The sequence below is a fragment of the Piliocolobus tephrosceles genome, chromosome 9 (assembly GCF_002776525.5).
Source record: "Piliocolobus tephrosceles isolate RC106 chromosome 9, ASM277652v3, whole genome shotgun sequence".
Classification (NCBI taxonomy): Eukaryota; Metazoa; Chordata; class Mammalia; order Primates; family Cercopithecidae; genus Piliocolobus; species Piliocolobus tephrosceles.
Genome location: NC_045442.1, coordinates 66,353,730 through 66,367,751, shown reverse-complemented (window position 1 = coordinate 66,367,751; position 14,022 = coordinate 66,353,730). Strand labels below are relative to the sequence as shown.

At 51.1% G+C, this 14,022-nt stretch overlaps 1 protein-coding gene across 4 annotated transcripts; it reads left to right on the top strand.

The window, feature by feature from the left end:
* Positions 1-3,246: 3,246 nt before the first annotated feature.
* TYSND1 (trypsin domain containing 1) lies at positions 3,247-12,294 on the top strand. Of its 4 annotated transcripts, none has more exons than XM_023205037.2 (5): positions 3,247-4,565; positions 6,018-6,148; positions 7,220-7,316; positions 7,569-7,621; positions 10,139-12,294. In XM_023205037.2, exons 1-5 carry the CDS (start codon positions 3,400-3,402, stop codon positions 10,354-10,356), a joined length of 1,665 nt encoding a protein of 554 aa, XP_023060805.1. In that variant the 5' UTR covers positions 3,247-3,399; the 3' UTR covers positions 10,357-12,294. The 4 variants fall into 4 exon arrangements, with proteins under 4 accessions (XP_023060805.1, XP_023060807.1, XP_023060808.1 ...); XM_023205039.2 differs by having other exon boundaries at positions 7,131-7,316; positions 10,139-10,281; XM_023205040.2 differs by lacking the exon at positions 7,569-7,621.
* The last annotated feature ends 1,728 nt before the right edge of the window (positions 12,295-14,022 follow it).

Here is a 14,022-nt window from a genome sequence, read left to right as displayed (position 1 = left end):
CAGGAGGGGGAAAAAGGGTGGGGTGCTAGAGGTAATAGATTTAGTACTATTTGAGAGATTTGGAACATGTTGTGGACCCAGGGTTGTTGGTCATCTCTGTAACAGGATGGGGATGGCAGATGTTTGAGCAAAATCTCATATTAACATGCCAGCAATGACTAGCTCTAGTTTTAGCTGTGTTTCACTCATTTTACACAGAATTGGCTGGGTGTGGTGGCTCACGCTGTAATCTTAGCACTTTGGGGGGCTGAGGTGGGTGGATTGTCTGAGCTCAGGAGTTTGAGACCAGCCTGGGGAACAGGGTGAAACCTCATCTTTACTAAAATACAAAAAATTAGCTGGGCATTGTAGTACACGGAGTAGCTCCCAGCTACTCCAGAGGCTGAGGCGGGAGAATCGCTTGAACCAGAAGGTGGAGGTTGAGTGAGCCGAGATCACGCCACTGTACTCCTGCCTGGGTAACAGAGCAAGACTCTCAAAAAAAATCAATTAAATGCTACATTTGGCATAATGGGAAAGAATTTCCTTTACTAGGCTTGTAGGAAGCCTTGCTTTTAGAAAAACCCAAATGAGATCATAAAACTACAGTACCGGGACAAACAGTGGAAAACAGGGCAATGGGTTCTTTTCAACCAAGTATTAAAGTATTGGAGATGTTGCTGGGCACGGTGGCTCGTGTCTGTAATCCTAGCGCTTTGGGAGGCTGAGGCAGGCGGATCATAAGGTCAGGAGTTCAAGACCAGCCTGACCAACATGGCAAAGCTCCATCTCTACTAAAATACAAAAATTAGCTGGGCATGGTGGGATGCACCTTTAATCCCAGTTACTCAGGAGGCTGAGGCAGGAGAATCGCATGAACTGGGGAGGCGGAGGTTGCAGTGAGCTGAGATCGCGCCACTGCATGTAACAAGTAACAAGTCCTATTGTCCTTGTTACTATGAAAGGATGCCATGGGTTGTATGGGCAAATGAATTGGTTTTGTTTGAGGCAGAGTGGAACATAAGATTAAACGCTCAGTCAGTGAGCCTAGCACGCAAAGATCTTTGGCTGTTCTGGCTGTGACTTGGGACTTCTTTTTACCATGGTCTGCTGTAAATACAGAAAAACCCAGCGCCCAACAGTTCATGCTGGAGTCTTGAGCATTGAGGGAGAATCACTGGACTCCAGAGAGAAAGTTTGTTTGTTTTTTGAGTTGGTCTTGCTCTGTCACCCAGGCTGACGTGGATTGGTATGAACATAGGTCACTGCAGCCTCGACCTCCTGGGCTCAAGTGATCCTCCCATCTCAGCCTCCCAAGTAGCTTGGGACTACAGGGGTGCACCACTGTGCTTGGCTAATTTTTAAAATTTTTGTAGAGTTAAGGTCTCACCATGTTGTCCAGGCTGGTCTCAAACTCCTGGACTCAGGAAATTCTCCTGCCTTAACCTCCCAATGTGTTGGGATTCCAAGTGTGAGCCCCTGTGCTCCACCAAGAGAAAAACTCTCTAATTGCTAGGAAGTTGGGATAAATTTTACTGTGATCAAGCCACCTTCTGTGTCATAGAACCAAAGGAAGACTGCCTGCTATGGCAAGATGGCCTCATTTTAGTCCTGCCTCATACTATCATAAATAATCGGTTTTCCTTTCTCTAGCAGGTTTGTGTCACTGGGAGTACTGGGATCATTATCCTGTGTTGTGCTGGGGTTATACCAAACAGTGTTAACTTTATTTCAAGAATTCAGGCAGAGGCCGGGTGCGGTGGCTCACGCCTGTAATCCCAGCACTTTGGGAGGCCGAGGCGGAAGGATCACGAGGTCAGGAGTTCGAGACCAGCCTGGCCAGCATAGTGAGACCTCGTCTCTACTAAAAATACAAAAAATTAGCTGGGCATGGTGGCACGCGCCTGTAGTCCCAGCTACTCGGGAGGCCGAGGCAGGAGAATCGCTTGACCAGGAGGTGGAGGTTGCAGTGAGCCGAGATCACACCACTGCACTCCAGCCTGGGCGACGGAGTGAGACTCCATCTCAAAAAACAAAAACAAAATCCAAAAAAGAATTCAGGCAGAAAGGTTAGAGAATTTAAGTAGCAATTGAATATTTTTTCACTAATGCTGGTAGTATACTATAGTAACCTTAATAAAAATTAATGTGTATTTTATCAATTCAATGATAAAGCAGACCTTTGTAAACTGTCTAGCTTGTGGTGACTGATTGAGAGTATCATGAAGCTCCCAACCCTTGACATACTCCTTCATCCTTCTCTGTCCTAAAGGGTACTTCTTTGGAAAAGTAGAGAAGTTCTATGTTAGCGTACACTAGAGATGGTAAACTATGCCTTGTGGGTCATTTCGGGCCTGCTGCCTGTGTTTGTATGGCCTGTGAGCTAAAAAAGGTTTTTACACATTTAAATGGTTGGAAAAAATATTTAAAGAATGCTATTTTTGGACACAAATGATATGAAATTCAAATTTCAATGTCTGTAACTTTGTATTGGGACACAGCCACCGCCATTGCTTTAGGTTTTGTATGCAACAGCTGCAGAATTGACTATTTGAGACAGATTGTATGGTCCCCCAAACTGGAACTGTTTCCATTCTGGCCTTCTACAGAAAGTATTTGGACCCTGGCCTAGATAAATCCTGGCCGGTGGTTATGTTATGTGAAATGTGCACACTGCAAAATAGAGGGCTGTATGATTAAAATTTTTGATTTCAGCTACTGTTCATCATAGTCGATTTAAAGGGCAATTTAATTTACAGCAAATTCAGTTTCTCGGAGATTTGTGTTGGGGCTTTGGCAGCAAAAAAAATCCTAGGAGTAATCTTGAGAGTTCCATGCCCCCTAGTGGATTGCTAGAGGGTTTACTTTTAAATTTTCAAAATATTGAATTGGCCAAGGATTTCCTTGATTCATATTATCCCAGGGGTCAGAGGCCGAAGGTCGCCTAGACCTGGGCAGATGCTAACAGGTACTGTCATGGCCTGGGCAAATCTAGCCACGTCAGCGCTCATTTCTATTTCCTTTTCCACAGTCCAGCAAACAAGAGACTAGACTTGAAGGAACCCACCCTCCTCTCCTCCGATTCCTTATGACGCCGCACGCCTCTTACTCTCCCCGGGGCTCATCCGGGGAAATGGGGCAGAGGCTCTGTCCCACAGGTTGGACAAACCAACGAGGGCGGGGAAAGGAGATTCAGAATAGGCAGCCAATCAGAGCTCGGCACAAGCCCAGCCAATCGGGTCGGGTCAGTTGGGGCTTAGCCAATCGGGCTCGATGAGGAAGACCTGAGTCAGAGCTTGCGCCTCTCGCTTCCAGCTGTGGGTGGTGCTAGGCCGGTTCAGCTGGACCGGGTAGGGGTCCTCGCTCGCTTGCTTGCTTGCGGTTTCTCGGAGAAGCCCCCAACTGTCCGGCCTAGAGGCCATGGGAAGGCAGTGGGGGTCTGCCATGAGGGCGGCCGAGCAGGCGGGCTGCGTGGTGAGCGCCTCCCGGGCCGGACGGCCCGAGGCGGGCCCATGGAGCTGCAGCGGGGTAATCCTGAGCCGTAGCCCGGGCCTGGTGCTTTGCCACGGGGGCATCTTCGTCCCCTTCCTGCGAGCTGGCAGCGAAGTCCTGACCGCGGCCGGCGCCGCCTTCCTGCCTGGCGACAGTTGCAGCGACGACCTGCGCCTGCACGTGCAGTGGGCCCCAACGGCCGCGGGTCCCGGGGACGGCGCGGAGCGGGGCCGCCCAGGGCTGTGCACGCCCCAGTGCGCGGGCCTCGAGCCCGGCCCACCTGCCCCGTCCCGCGGGCGTCCCCTGCAGCCCCGGCTTCCCGCAGAGCTGCTGTTGCTGCTGAGCTGCCCGGCCTTCTGGGCCCACTTCGCGCGCCTCTTCGGGGACGAGGCGGCGGAACAGTGGCGCTTCTCGAGCGCGGCGCCGGATGACGAAGTGTCGGAGGAGGAGGAGGCGGATCAACTGAGAGCGCTGGGCTGGTTCGCGCTACTGGGCGTGCGGCTAGGCCAGGAGGAGGTGGAGGAGGAGCGCGGGCCGGTCGTGGCCGTGTCGCCTCTCGGGGCCGTGCCCAAGGGCGCGCCATTGCTGGTCTGCGGCTCCCCTTTCGGCGCCTTCTGCCCTGACATCTTTCTCAACACGCTGAGCTGCGGGGTGCTCAGCAACGTGGCCGGCCCGCTGCTGCTTACCGACGCACGCTGCCTGCCCGGCACCGAGGGCGGCGGCGTGTTCACCGCGCGGCCCGCGGGGGCGCTGGTGGCGCTGGTGGCGGCGCCGCTCTGCTGGAAGGCCGGCGAATGGGTGGGCTTCACGCTGCTCTGTGCCGCCGCCCCACTTTTCCGCGCCGCCCGCGACGCGCTCCGCCGCCTGCGCCCCAGCGCCGCTGCCCTGGCCGCTCTCATGCCGCCAGAGGTGGGCGTCCCGTGGGGTCTGCCCCTCCGAGACTCCGGGCCCCTGTGGGCAGCCGCGGCCGTGTTGGTGGAGTGCGGCACCGTATGGGGCTCCGGAGTGGCTGTGGCACCCCGCCTTGTGGTGACCTGCCGGCACGTGTCCCCTCGGGAAGCAGCCAGAGTCCTGGTGCGCTCCACCACCCCCAAGTAAGCCCACAGGGCTGACCCCACTCCATCCCTTTCCAGGTCTCAGGTCTGGGTCCAGGCCTAATACTCTTGAGTATTGTGCAGGCTTTTCTTGTGTCATGCGGATGCTTTGGGCGTGTAGTGGATAGAGACCTGAAACCCTCCCCTCATCCTTTATACCCAGAACCCCCGCGGGGAGAATCAGGAGCAAGGTGTCAAGCTCCAAGCAGCTCTGGATTTGGGTACTGTGGGACACTTTGAATCTGAAACTGGGCATCTTTGAGCTCCCCTCAAAGTCTGAGTTTCTTCTGGGCAGCTTCGCTGTCTGAAAACCCTGCACACCGTACCCCACTGTTCTCTGGCCCTTTGAACAGATATTCCCTAACCCTGCTGCTTCTCCTCTGAAACTGATAAGGTCCCAGAGGCCCAGGATGGTGCCCTTCTGGGGTAATGAGATGGGTTTATTAATTTTATCCATCTTTTAGAGCTTAGCCAGAGCTTCCCTTCTGAATGAAAATGACAGAACGTGGGTTTCTACCTAATCAGATTGTAGGGGGATGGCCCAGGCAGCTGTATGTGGTTCAACCCAGCCTTGTAGCCCAGGCTTTTCCAAATCTCTTTCCTGAGTCCCCAAGCTTAGCCAGGTGTGGGTAACACAGCCCAGTTTTGCCACAGGTGTCCCCACTGGTGGTCTATTGGACAGCCATGACTTTATAGGGAAGACTGATGATGAAGGTTTCCCTGTGGCGTGTGGCCCCTACCAGATTCTCCCCACTCCCCCCACATGCCCCTTGCTCCTAAGGAGACTGTAGGTCTCTTGGAAGCTACCCCTACAGAGTGTGTAGTAGGACACCCCTGTCTGATCCTAGGCAAGTCACTTTATCTATCTAAGCTGCCTCCCTGGGAGTTGATGCGAAATGTCATGGAATGGAGCCTTCCACGTAGTGTAAATAGGGACCCAGAGGAGTAAAACCATGTCTTATCTGCCCCACCAACTGACGGGATTGTTGGGGGTATCAACAAGGCAGTGAAGGAAAGTGTTGTGTTTGCCTTGGCTCCTCCCACTTTCTGTTTGGTGTTGGGACTGTTACTGAGGGTCTCTGGGCCTCTGTTATACCACCTAAAATGGAGATAATGCCAGTGCCTAGTTTATAGGGTCGTGAGGACTAAATGAAGTGATGTCCACAAAGCATTAACACCAAACCTGGCCCACAATGCTCACTAAGTATCAGTGTTGATTATTCAGGTACAGGAAGCTTTCTAGAAGTAGCACAGTTTGTCAACCACCTTTGGAGATACCACAGAATGGTTACATGACTTGCCCAGAGTTGCCTGGCTGGTCGATTTCGGGGCTGATACCCAGATCTTCTGACTCCAAGTCCATGACTTTTACCGTCACTCTCAGCTCCTTGATTTCTCCCAAGAACTGAGGAGTCAGAAAGCTAGCCTGTTGTTTGTTTCCTTTGCTCCCAGGAGTGTGGCCATCTGGGGCTGTGTGGTATTTGCCACTCGGGAGTCATGTCCCTATGACATAGCAGTGGTGAGCCTGGAGGAGGACCTGGATGATGTCCCCATCCCTGTGCCCGCTGAGCACTTCCACGAAGGTAAAGGACCAAGGGTGCAGCCTGAAGGAGGGCCCCTCTGGGCTAGGGTGGGCCTCAGGAAAGAGAATCAGTGTTGGGCATTCTCATGAAGTCAGGGTGGCATTGGTCAAGGTCCTTGGAGGCCTCCCTTCTTGTGCTGGTGAGGCATGTGGAATACCCTGTGAAGGATAAAACACGCCCTTTCCCCAAGTGCCTGCAGCAGTGTAGTGTGAGGATGCGGGGCTTTGGGGTTCCTTAACAGTTACTTCAGACTGGTCAGAGAGGCACGTGGCACTTTCAAGGCTCCAGGGGCATGATTTGGGTAAAAGGCTTTGTGATGCTGCCACATAAGTACCGATGTCGCACTCCATGGAGGCAGTGATACGGTGATGAAGGGTGCAGGGGCTCTGGATGGGCATCTTTCCTTTGCCACTTACTGGTCCCATGTCCTTGGACAGGCTTGTTAACTCTCCTCTGCCTCATTTTCCACGTCTTTGGAATGGGGCTAATGTATCCTACTTGTGGGTGTTGTGGGGGCTGGGTGTGATGTTGCCTGTAAAGCACTTATTTCCATGCCTTGCACTTGGAAAAGGAAGGTCATAGCTGCCTTATAGCCATCATCACCTTTTCTTTTCACCAAGAGATTTCTTAGGAGTCCCAGGAGGAGATGGATGTGAATTCTACAAACATTTATTGAGCATGTAGCTAGGTGTTAGGAACTCCTAAAAGTCACTGCCCCGCCTGTGTAGGGACCGAGGACTGGGGAACAGCCTGTTGCTCAGAAGTGGTCATGCAGATGCAGTGCTAGGAGCTCAATGGGGTTCCCAGCCTTTTCCAGCCAGGGGACCCGGGGAAGGCTCTCTGGAGGCAGGAGTATCTGAGCAGAAACTTGAAGGCTGGAGAGGTTTGGGGTGTTTGGAGAGAGTAGGGATGGGGGTTAGGGAGTGTGAGTCCTGCTATAACACAGGTGTCGCCAGCTTCACCCTCCTTCCCTCCCTGGCAGGTGAGGCTGTGAGTGTGGTGGGCTTTGGCGTCTTTGGCCAGGCTTGTGGGCCCTCGGTGACCTCAGGCATCCTTTCGGCTGTGGTGCAGGTGGATGGCATGCCCGTGATGCTGCAGACCACGTGTGCTGTGCACAGCGGCTCCAGTGGGGGACCCCTCTTCTCCAACCACTCAGGAAACCTCCTTGGTAACCAGCTCTTTGTCCCCCCCCCGCCCTCCCTCTTGCTAGAACCTCAGTCCCACCCCATGAGTGCTTGTGGCCAGCCCCAATGCACCCTCTCTCTGGGAAAATGGTGGGCATTATGAGTGAGCTAGCCAAGGTTTGCAGGCTCTTCTCCTGATGGTGGAGTGGGAGGGATGCTGAACTGGGAGGAAAGAGATCTGGGCCCTGGTCCCTTCTCTGCCACTGATCTAATCTGGTTTGATCTGTGAAATTCAGGAGTTGGATTAGTCAAAGCATCACAGACTCAAAAGCCAACAGAGGCTGGAAAGGTAAAGCAAATGAATGGGAGAAGACAACAGGGAGGGGAGGGGAGGGGTCTAAACTGAAGCACACTCGAGTCAGCCACAGCAGACTGTGGCCGGGAAGGAGGATGGGCCTAACGTTGGCTGGTATTCTAATATTTTCACAAGACATGCAAAACTTTTTTTAAAAAAATACGTGTGGCCGGGCGCGGTGGCTCACGCCTGTAATCCCAGCACTTTGGGAGGCCGAGGCAGGCGGATCACAAGGTCAGGAGATCAAGACCATCCTGGCTAACACGGTGAAACCCCGTCTCTACTAAAATACAAAAAATTAGCTGGGCGAGGTGGCGGGCGCCTGTAGTCTCAGCAACTCGGGATGCTGAGGCAGGAGAATGGCGTGAACCCGGGAGGTGGAGCTGGCAGTGAGCCAAGATCGTGCCACTGCACTCCAGCCTGGGCAACAGAGCGAGACTCTGCCTCAAAAAGAAAAAAAAAAAAAAAAAAAAAATGTGTGGCCATCACATCGATCAATTTTTAAAGTTTGGTAGCATGCAGGTTTTGAAAAACAGTCTGTTTAGCTATCCAAAAGAAAAAAGAAAAAGACATGAGTTCATCTAGAAACCTCCAACTCCAGTCCAGTCTAACTCTCCTTGTTTGTTTATTCTTTCTCCTGTAGTGAAAAACCTTGCTCCTGCTGTCTACAATATGTTGACTTATCTGTTCCACCCTAGTATATGAGTAAAATTGTATTTGCATAGCTTTAGTACAAATTTCCTCTAAATATGTAGTACTTACAAAGAGGAAATATTAGATCCGTAAGTAATATTTAGAGCTGTAAGTCTAGGCCGGTGTGATAGCTCTTGCCAGTAATCCCAACACTTCTGGAGGCTGATGCAAGAGGATCACTTGAAGTGGGAGTTCGAGACCAGCCTGGGCAACATAGTGAGGCCCTGCCTCTTTTTATTTAAAAAACTTTTTTTAAGTTAAAACAAAAGAAAGGAAAATACTAAGTCTACCATGGAGAGGCCTGGCAGACACCACCTCAGCCAAGTGATCAAGGTGAACATCACCAGTACTCCATACAGACATCAGACAGCTGAGACACTGGGAAGGACATATGGCTTTATGGTATTCTTCCCAACAATGTGTACCCTTAAACGATTAAAAGTAATGGCAAAACAAAAGTAATGACAAAAACTACATTCACTTTTGCACCAATCCAGTAATCATGAGAAAACATTAGGTAGACCTCAACTGAGGGTCATTCTCTAAAATCACTAATTTGAGCCAGACATGGTGGTATGCGCCTGTAGTTCTGGCTATGCAGGAGTCTGAAATGGGAAGATCACTTGAGCCCAGGAGTTCAAGGCTGCAGTGAACTATGGTCACCATTTCACTCCAGCCTGTGCGACAGAGCGAGACCCCATCTCAGAAAAATAAATTGTATGTTTATTTAAAAAAAAAAAAAAAAAGCCAGGTATGGTGACTCACACTTGTCATTCTAGCACTTTTGGAGGCCAGGACAGGAGGATTGCTTGAGTCTGGGAGTTTGAGACCAAGCTGGACAACCATAGTGAGGCCCCATCTATACAAAATATTTTAGGGAGGCTGAGGTGGGAGGATCACTTGAGCCCAGGACGTCAAGGTTGCAGTGAGCTATAATCCCACCACTGCACTCTAGCATGGGCGACAGAGTGAGACCTTGCCTCTGAAAAAACAAAAACAAGAACAAAAAAACCTGTGAATAAATAAAATAACCTGCACTCTTAAAAATGTCAAGGCCATGAAAGATAAGGAAAGACTGAGGAACTGACCCAGATTGGAGGAGATTTGGGAGATGCGACAACTAAATGCAATATGGAGTCCTAGATTGGATGCTGGAACTGAAAAAGGACATTAGTGGAAAAACTAGTGCAACTCATGCCAATGAGTTCTATAGTTCACTTAATAACAGGATTGTACCAAGGTATATGTTTTGGTTTTGGTAAATATTTTTTAGTGACATTAGATCTGAACATAAGCTGGTCAAAGGGTATATAGAATTCTGCACTATTTAGGCAAGGCTTCTTTATGTCTGAAATTATCTTTAAAAAACTACACACACATCCATACACCGAACAGGCCAAACAAAACATGTCTGTGGGTCTGATTCATCCATCCATTCATTCATCCATCCATTCATTCATTCATTCATTCAACAAGCCTTTGTTGAGAGCCTGCTTGGCATGAGGCATTGTTCCAGGTACTGGGGAGACTTCATGAACAAAACATCAAAGCCCTGCCCTCATGGAGTTGACACTAGGTGGAAAGAAAGATAACAAGTGAAATAAGTGAACGATCTAGCGTGGTAGATATTGAGAGTGTGAAGGAGAACGTAAAGCCAGGAACAGGTGTGGGCAGCAGGTATTCATGTCTGGAAGCTCAGCATCTGTCACCATGTCCTACCAGGCCCTGAGGGCTCCAGGGTGGAGATGGTCCTCCTCCCTTCTCCAGCCTTTCTGCCTCCTGGCTCACATCCCCTTTTGCTCTCTGACTCCTCAACAGGCATAATCACCAGCAACACCCGGGACAATAACACGGGGGCCACCTACCCCCACCTGAACTTCAGCATTCCCATCACGGTGCTCCAGCCGGCCCTGCAGCAGTACAGCCAGACCCAAGACCTGGGTGGCCTCCGGGAGCTGGACCGCGCTGCTGAGCCGGTCCGGGTGGTGTGGCGGCTGCAGCGGCCCCTGGCAGAGGCCCCGCGGAGCAAGCTCTGAGGCTGTGTTACCTCCTCTGGAAAGAAGAGTGACCTTTTTCTGCTGTAGGAAGTGATGTTGAGGTGATGGTGGCCTCAGGATTCAGGGCCCAGCTCCTGAAGGGGCCTGGGCTGCTTCTCATCTTCACCCACTGACTGTAGTCTGGGCTTCGGGCTCTGGGGCCAACTTCTCTTCAGCCCCATGGCTCCTTAACCTGGGAGCCCGTTCTGGGGTGCTTTCTTGAAACCCCAGTTCTCTGTCCCCTAGCACTAGACTCAGCTGTATTGTTTTTCCTTCTGGGGAGTCCACTTCAACTGCACAGAGGTTCTGGGCCTGACAGGTAGATGCCAGCTGGAAGGCAGGCCTGTGCCTGGTTTTGCATCTGTTCCCCTGAGGGCCACCGTCGTCCTGGAGCTTCACTGGGGCCTTGGCCCCTGTCTGCCTCTCAGTCAGGTCAGGGCTGACAGAGGACTCAGCTTCCTTAGCATATCTCAGCAGAAACCTTGCTCTCAAGAACAGAGACAGAAGGGACAGAAACAGGAGTGCCTCCTGTTGTGCCAGGCCTATGGGCAGTGCAGGCGGATCCCTGAAGGTCAGTACTCCTGGGTCTTCATATGCCAACAGGGGCACTCTGACACTGTGCCTTCATTTTCCAGCCCACAGCCTGGGTCTCAGGGACCTTGAGGAGTAGAACATGTCTGGTTGGGGCTTGGGAATAAACATGATCTATTGAAAAACCTCTGTATTTATATATCAAATTATTTTTTTTTCAGGAGTTGAATTGGGAATAGGCAAGTACCAGGCAAAGAAACACACCCTTTCTTTTTTTTTTTTTTTTTTTTTTAGGAGCTGTGGTCTTGCTGTCTCACCCAGGCTGGAGTGCAGTGTTGCAATCATAGCTCACTGCAGTCTCAAACTCCTGGGCTCCAGGAGACCTCCTGCCTCAGCCTCCTGAATAGCTGGGACTACAGTCATGCACCACCACACCTGGCTAATTTTTTATTTTTGTAGAAATGGGGTATTGCTTTGTTGCTCACACTGGTTTCAGCCTTCTGGTTTCAAGCAATCCTCCTGCCTCAGCTTCCCCAAGTGCTGGGCTTATAGGTGTGAGCCACTGTGCCCAACCCAGAAATACACCCTTTCTGTGCTGTTTTCTCAGCAGGATTTGAGCTCACGGGATACTGTTCTGCCAGACTGGACCTCATAGCTGGTCATGTACCAGTCAGAGCTGGGTGGGGCTTGCAGGTCCCGGAAGGTGGTAGTCTTGACCTGGCAGCAGGTACTTAAAAAATGCATAGGGTGGGTGGCAGTTGGGGAGTTCAAGGGTTAATGAGGCCAGGACAACCCCCAGGAGCTGCGGCGAACTCTGTGAGTCAGGACTGTGCCATGTGCACAGGGCCGTTCATATGTGGGCCCTCGAGTGATCTCCACTGGCAGGCTGAAAGCCCTGTGAGGGGCGGCTGTGGGCAGAGGCCACAGAGGAACAGTGCCTAGGAGTCATTTGTTTCTAACACCCGTGTGCTGAGTGTCAGTGCTGGGTGTGGTATTATGACGTATATTGGTTTTCATCCAGCATTCCTGACTCGTGACTCCCATAGTCCTTGTTCCAGTCTTTGTTGAAATATTGGGTATGTTAGGGCTCTGGGGGCAGGCCTCTGACCTCTGGGTATCTTTTCACTAATGTTCGCCCACCTTTTTGATGGTGGGTCCTAAAGACCTTCCCATGAGAGAGTGTCAGTCCTGGGGGAAGGAATGCCGATGTCATGAAGCTTCCATAAAAACCCGAGAGGACAGGGTTCAGAGAGCTTCCGGATAGCTGAACACCTGGCGCCTCTGGAGTGTGGTGTGCCCAGGGAGGGCATGGAAGCTCCGCACCCCTTCCCCTTCCCTCATTCCTTGCCCTATGTGCATCTCTTCATCTGTATCCTTTGCGATATCCTTTATAATAAACTGGCAAACTTAAGTAAGTGTGTCTCTGAGTTCTGTGATCCACTCTAGCAAATTAATTGAACCCAAAGAGGAGGTCGTGGGAACCTCAACTTGAAGCCAGTTGGTCAGAAGTTCTGGAGGCCTAGACTTGTGCCTGGTGTGGTTGAGGGGGGCGGTCTTGGAGACTAAACCCTTAACCTGTGGGGTCTGACAATGTCTCTGGGTAGACAGTGCTGGAACTGAATTAGAGGACACCCAGCTGATGTGCACTGCTTGTTGGTGGGGAAACCCCACACGCATTTGGTCCCTGAAGTCTTCTGTGTTAATGACTGTGACGGCATGAGAGTAGAGGGAAAACACGATTTGAGGAGTTTTTGCTAAAACATGGGGCAATCACAGAACACTCCTGGGATGGTTGTTCTTCCCTTTACAGATTAGGAATGGGTCCAGAGGTCATGGCTAGTTTAAGAGAAGTTCTACAGTAAGTTAATGGTAGCAAAGTCCTAAATCTGAGGGCTGACTTTGCTGTAAGGGGTTGGGGGGGGGGATTTATTCTCACACATGTGGGTACTGATATGGTTTGGGTGTGTCCCCACCCAAATCTTATCTTGAATTGTCACTCACACAATTCCCACATGTCATGGGAGGATCCTGGTGGGAGGTAATTGAATCGTGGGGCTGGGTCTTTCCTGTGCTGTTCTTGTGACCGTGAAGAAGTCTCACGGATCTGATGGTTTTAAAAGCGGGAGTTTCCCTGCACAAGCCCTCTCTCTCTTTGCTGCCATCCATGTAAGTAACATGTGACTTGTTCCTCCTCAGCTTCTGCCATGATTGGGAGGCCTCCCTAGCCATGTGGAACTGTAAGTCTATTAAATCACTTTTTCATCTCAGTCTCAGGTATGTCTTTATCAGCAGCGTGAAAACAGACTAATACAGGTATCAAGGCACCCACAGGCTACTCTGGGGAGACTGATGTGTCAGCCCATTAGTGCAATAAGCAGGGAAGCTCTGTCCAGGGAAGAATATGTCTGGGGACCCAGAAGGGGTGGATCAGGTAAGGCTTCATCAAGGTGATTCAGTTTCTGAACCATGAAAAGAGAGTTCAGAGTTTACCAAGTGGACTGGAAACAGAGTGTTCCAGGCTGAGAGCAGCAGGAGCTGGGACAAGGAAGTGTGGCACAGCTTCCTTGTGGAGAGAAAATTAGAAAAGTGCAAGACAGGCCCAGGGACCAGTTACAATGGCTTGGAGAGAGAAGACAGCTGAGGCAGGACTGGTGGGTGTGGTGAGATCAAGTGACAACACAGGAGGTAGAACTGACGAGCTCCCTAATTTGAGACCAGGTGCTATGTCTCATGTATGTAATCCCAGCACTTTGGGATGCTTGAACCCAGGAGTTTAAGACCAGCCTAGGCAGCATAGCGAGACCCTGTTTCTTAAAAAAAAAAAAAAAAAAAAAAAATTAGCCAGGTATGGTGGTACACACCTGTGGTCCCAGCTACTTGGGAGGCTGAGGCAGGAGGATGGCTTGTGCATGGGAGTTGGAGGCTGCAGGAGGATGGCTTGAGTACGGGAGTTCGAGGCTGCAGTGAGCTGTGATCATGCCACTGCACTCCAGCCTGGGTGACAGAGGGAGATCCTGTCTCTATAAAAGGAAAACAAGGATCTAATTTGGGACCATGAGTGGCACTCACTTGCCATGTCCTGTTAGCCTGGTCCCTGGATGCCTATGAGGAGGGAGAGAGCCTCATTAACCAGCC

Excerpts from the sequence above, each read along its gene's own strand:
- TYSND1 (XM_023205036.3), top strand. The coding sequence starts at position 3,400 with ATGGGAAGGCAGTGGGGGTCTGCCATGAGGGCGGCCGAGCAGGCGGGC. Across the intron at positions 4,566-6,017 it reads GTGCGCTCCACCACCCCCAA|GAGTGTGGCCATCTGGGGCT; the intron begins GTAAGCCCACAG and ends CTTTGCTCCCAG. Across the intron at positions 6,149-7,130 it reads CGCTGAGCACTTCCACGAAG|GTGAGGCTGTGAGTGTGGTG; the intron begins GTAAAGGACCAA and ends CCTCCCTGGCAG.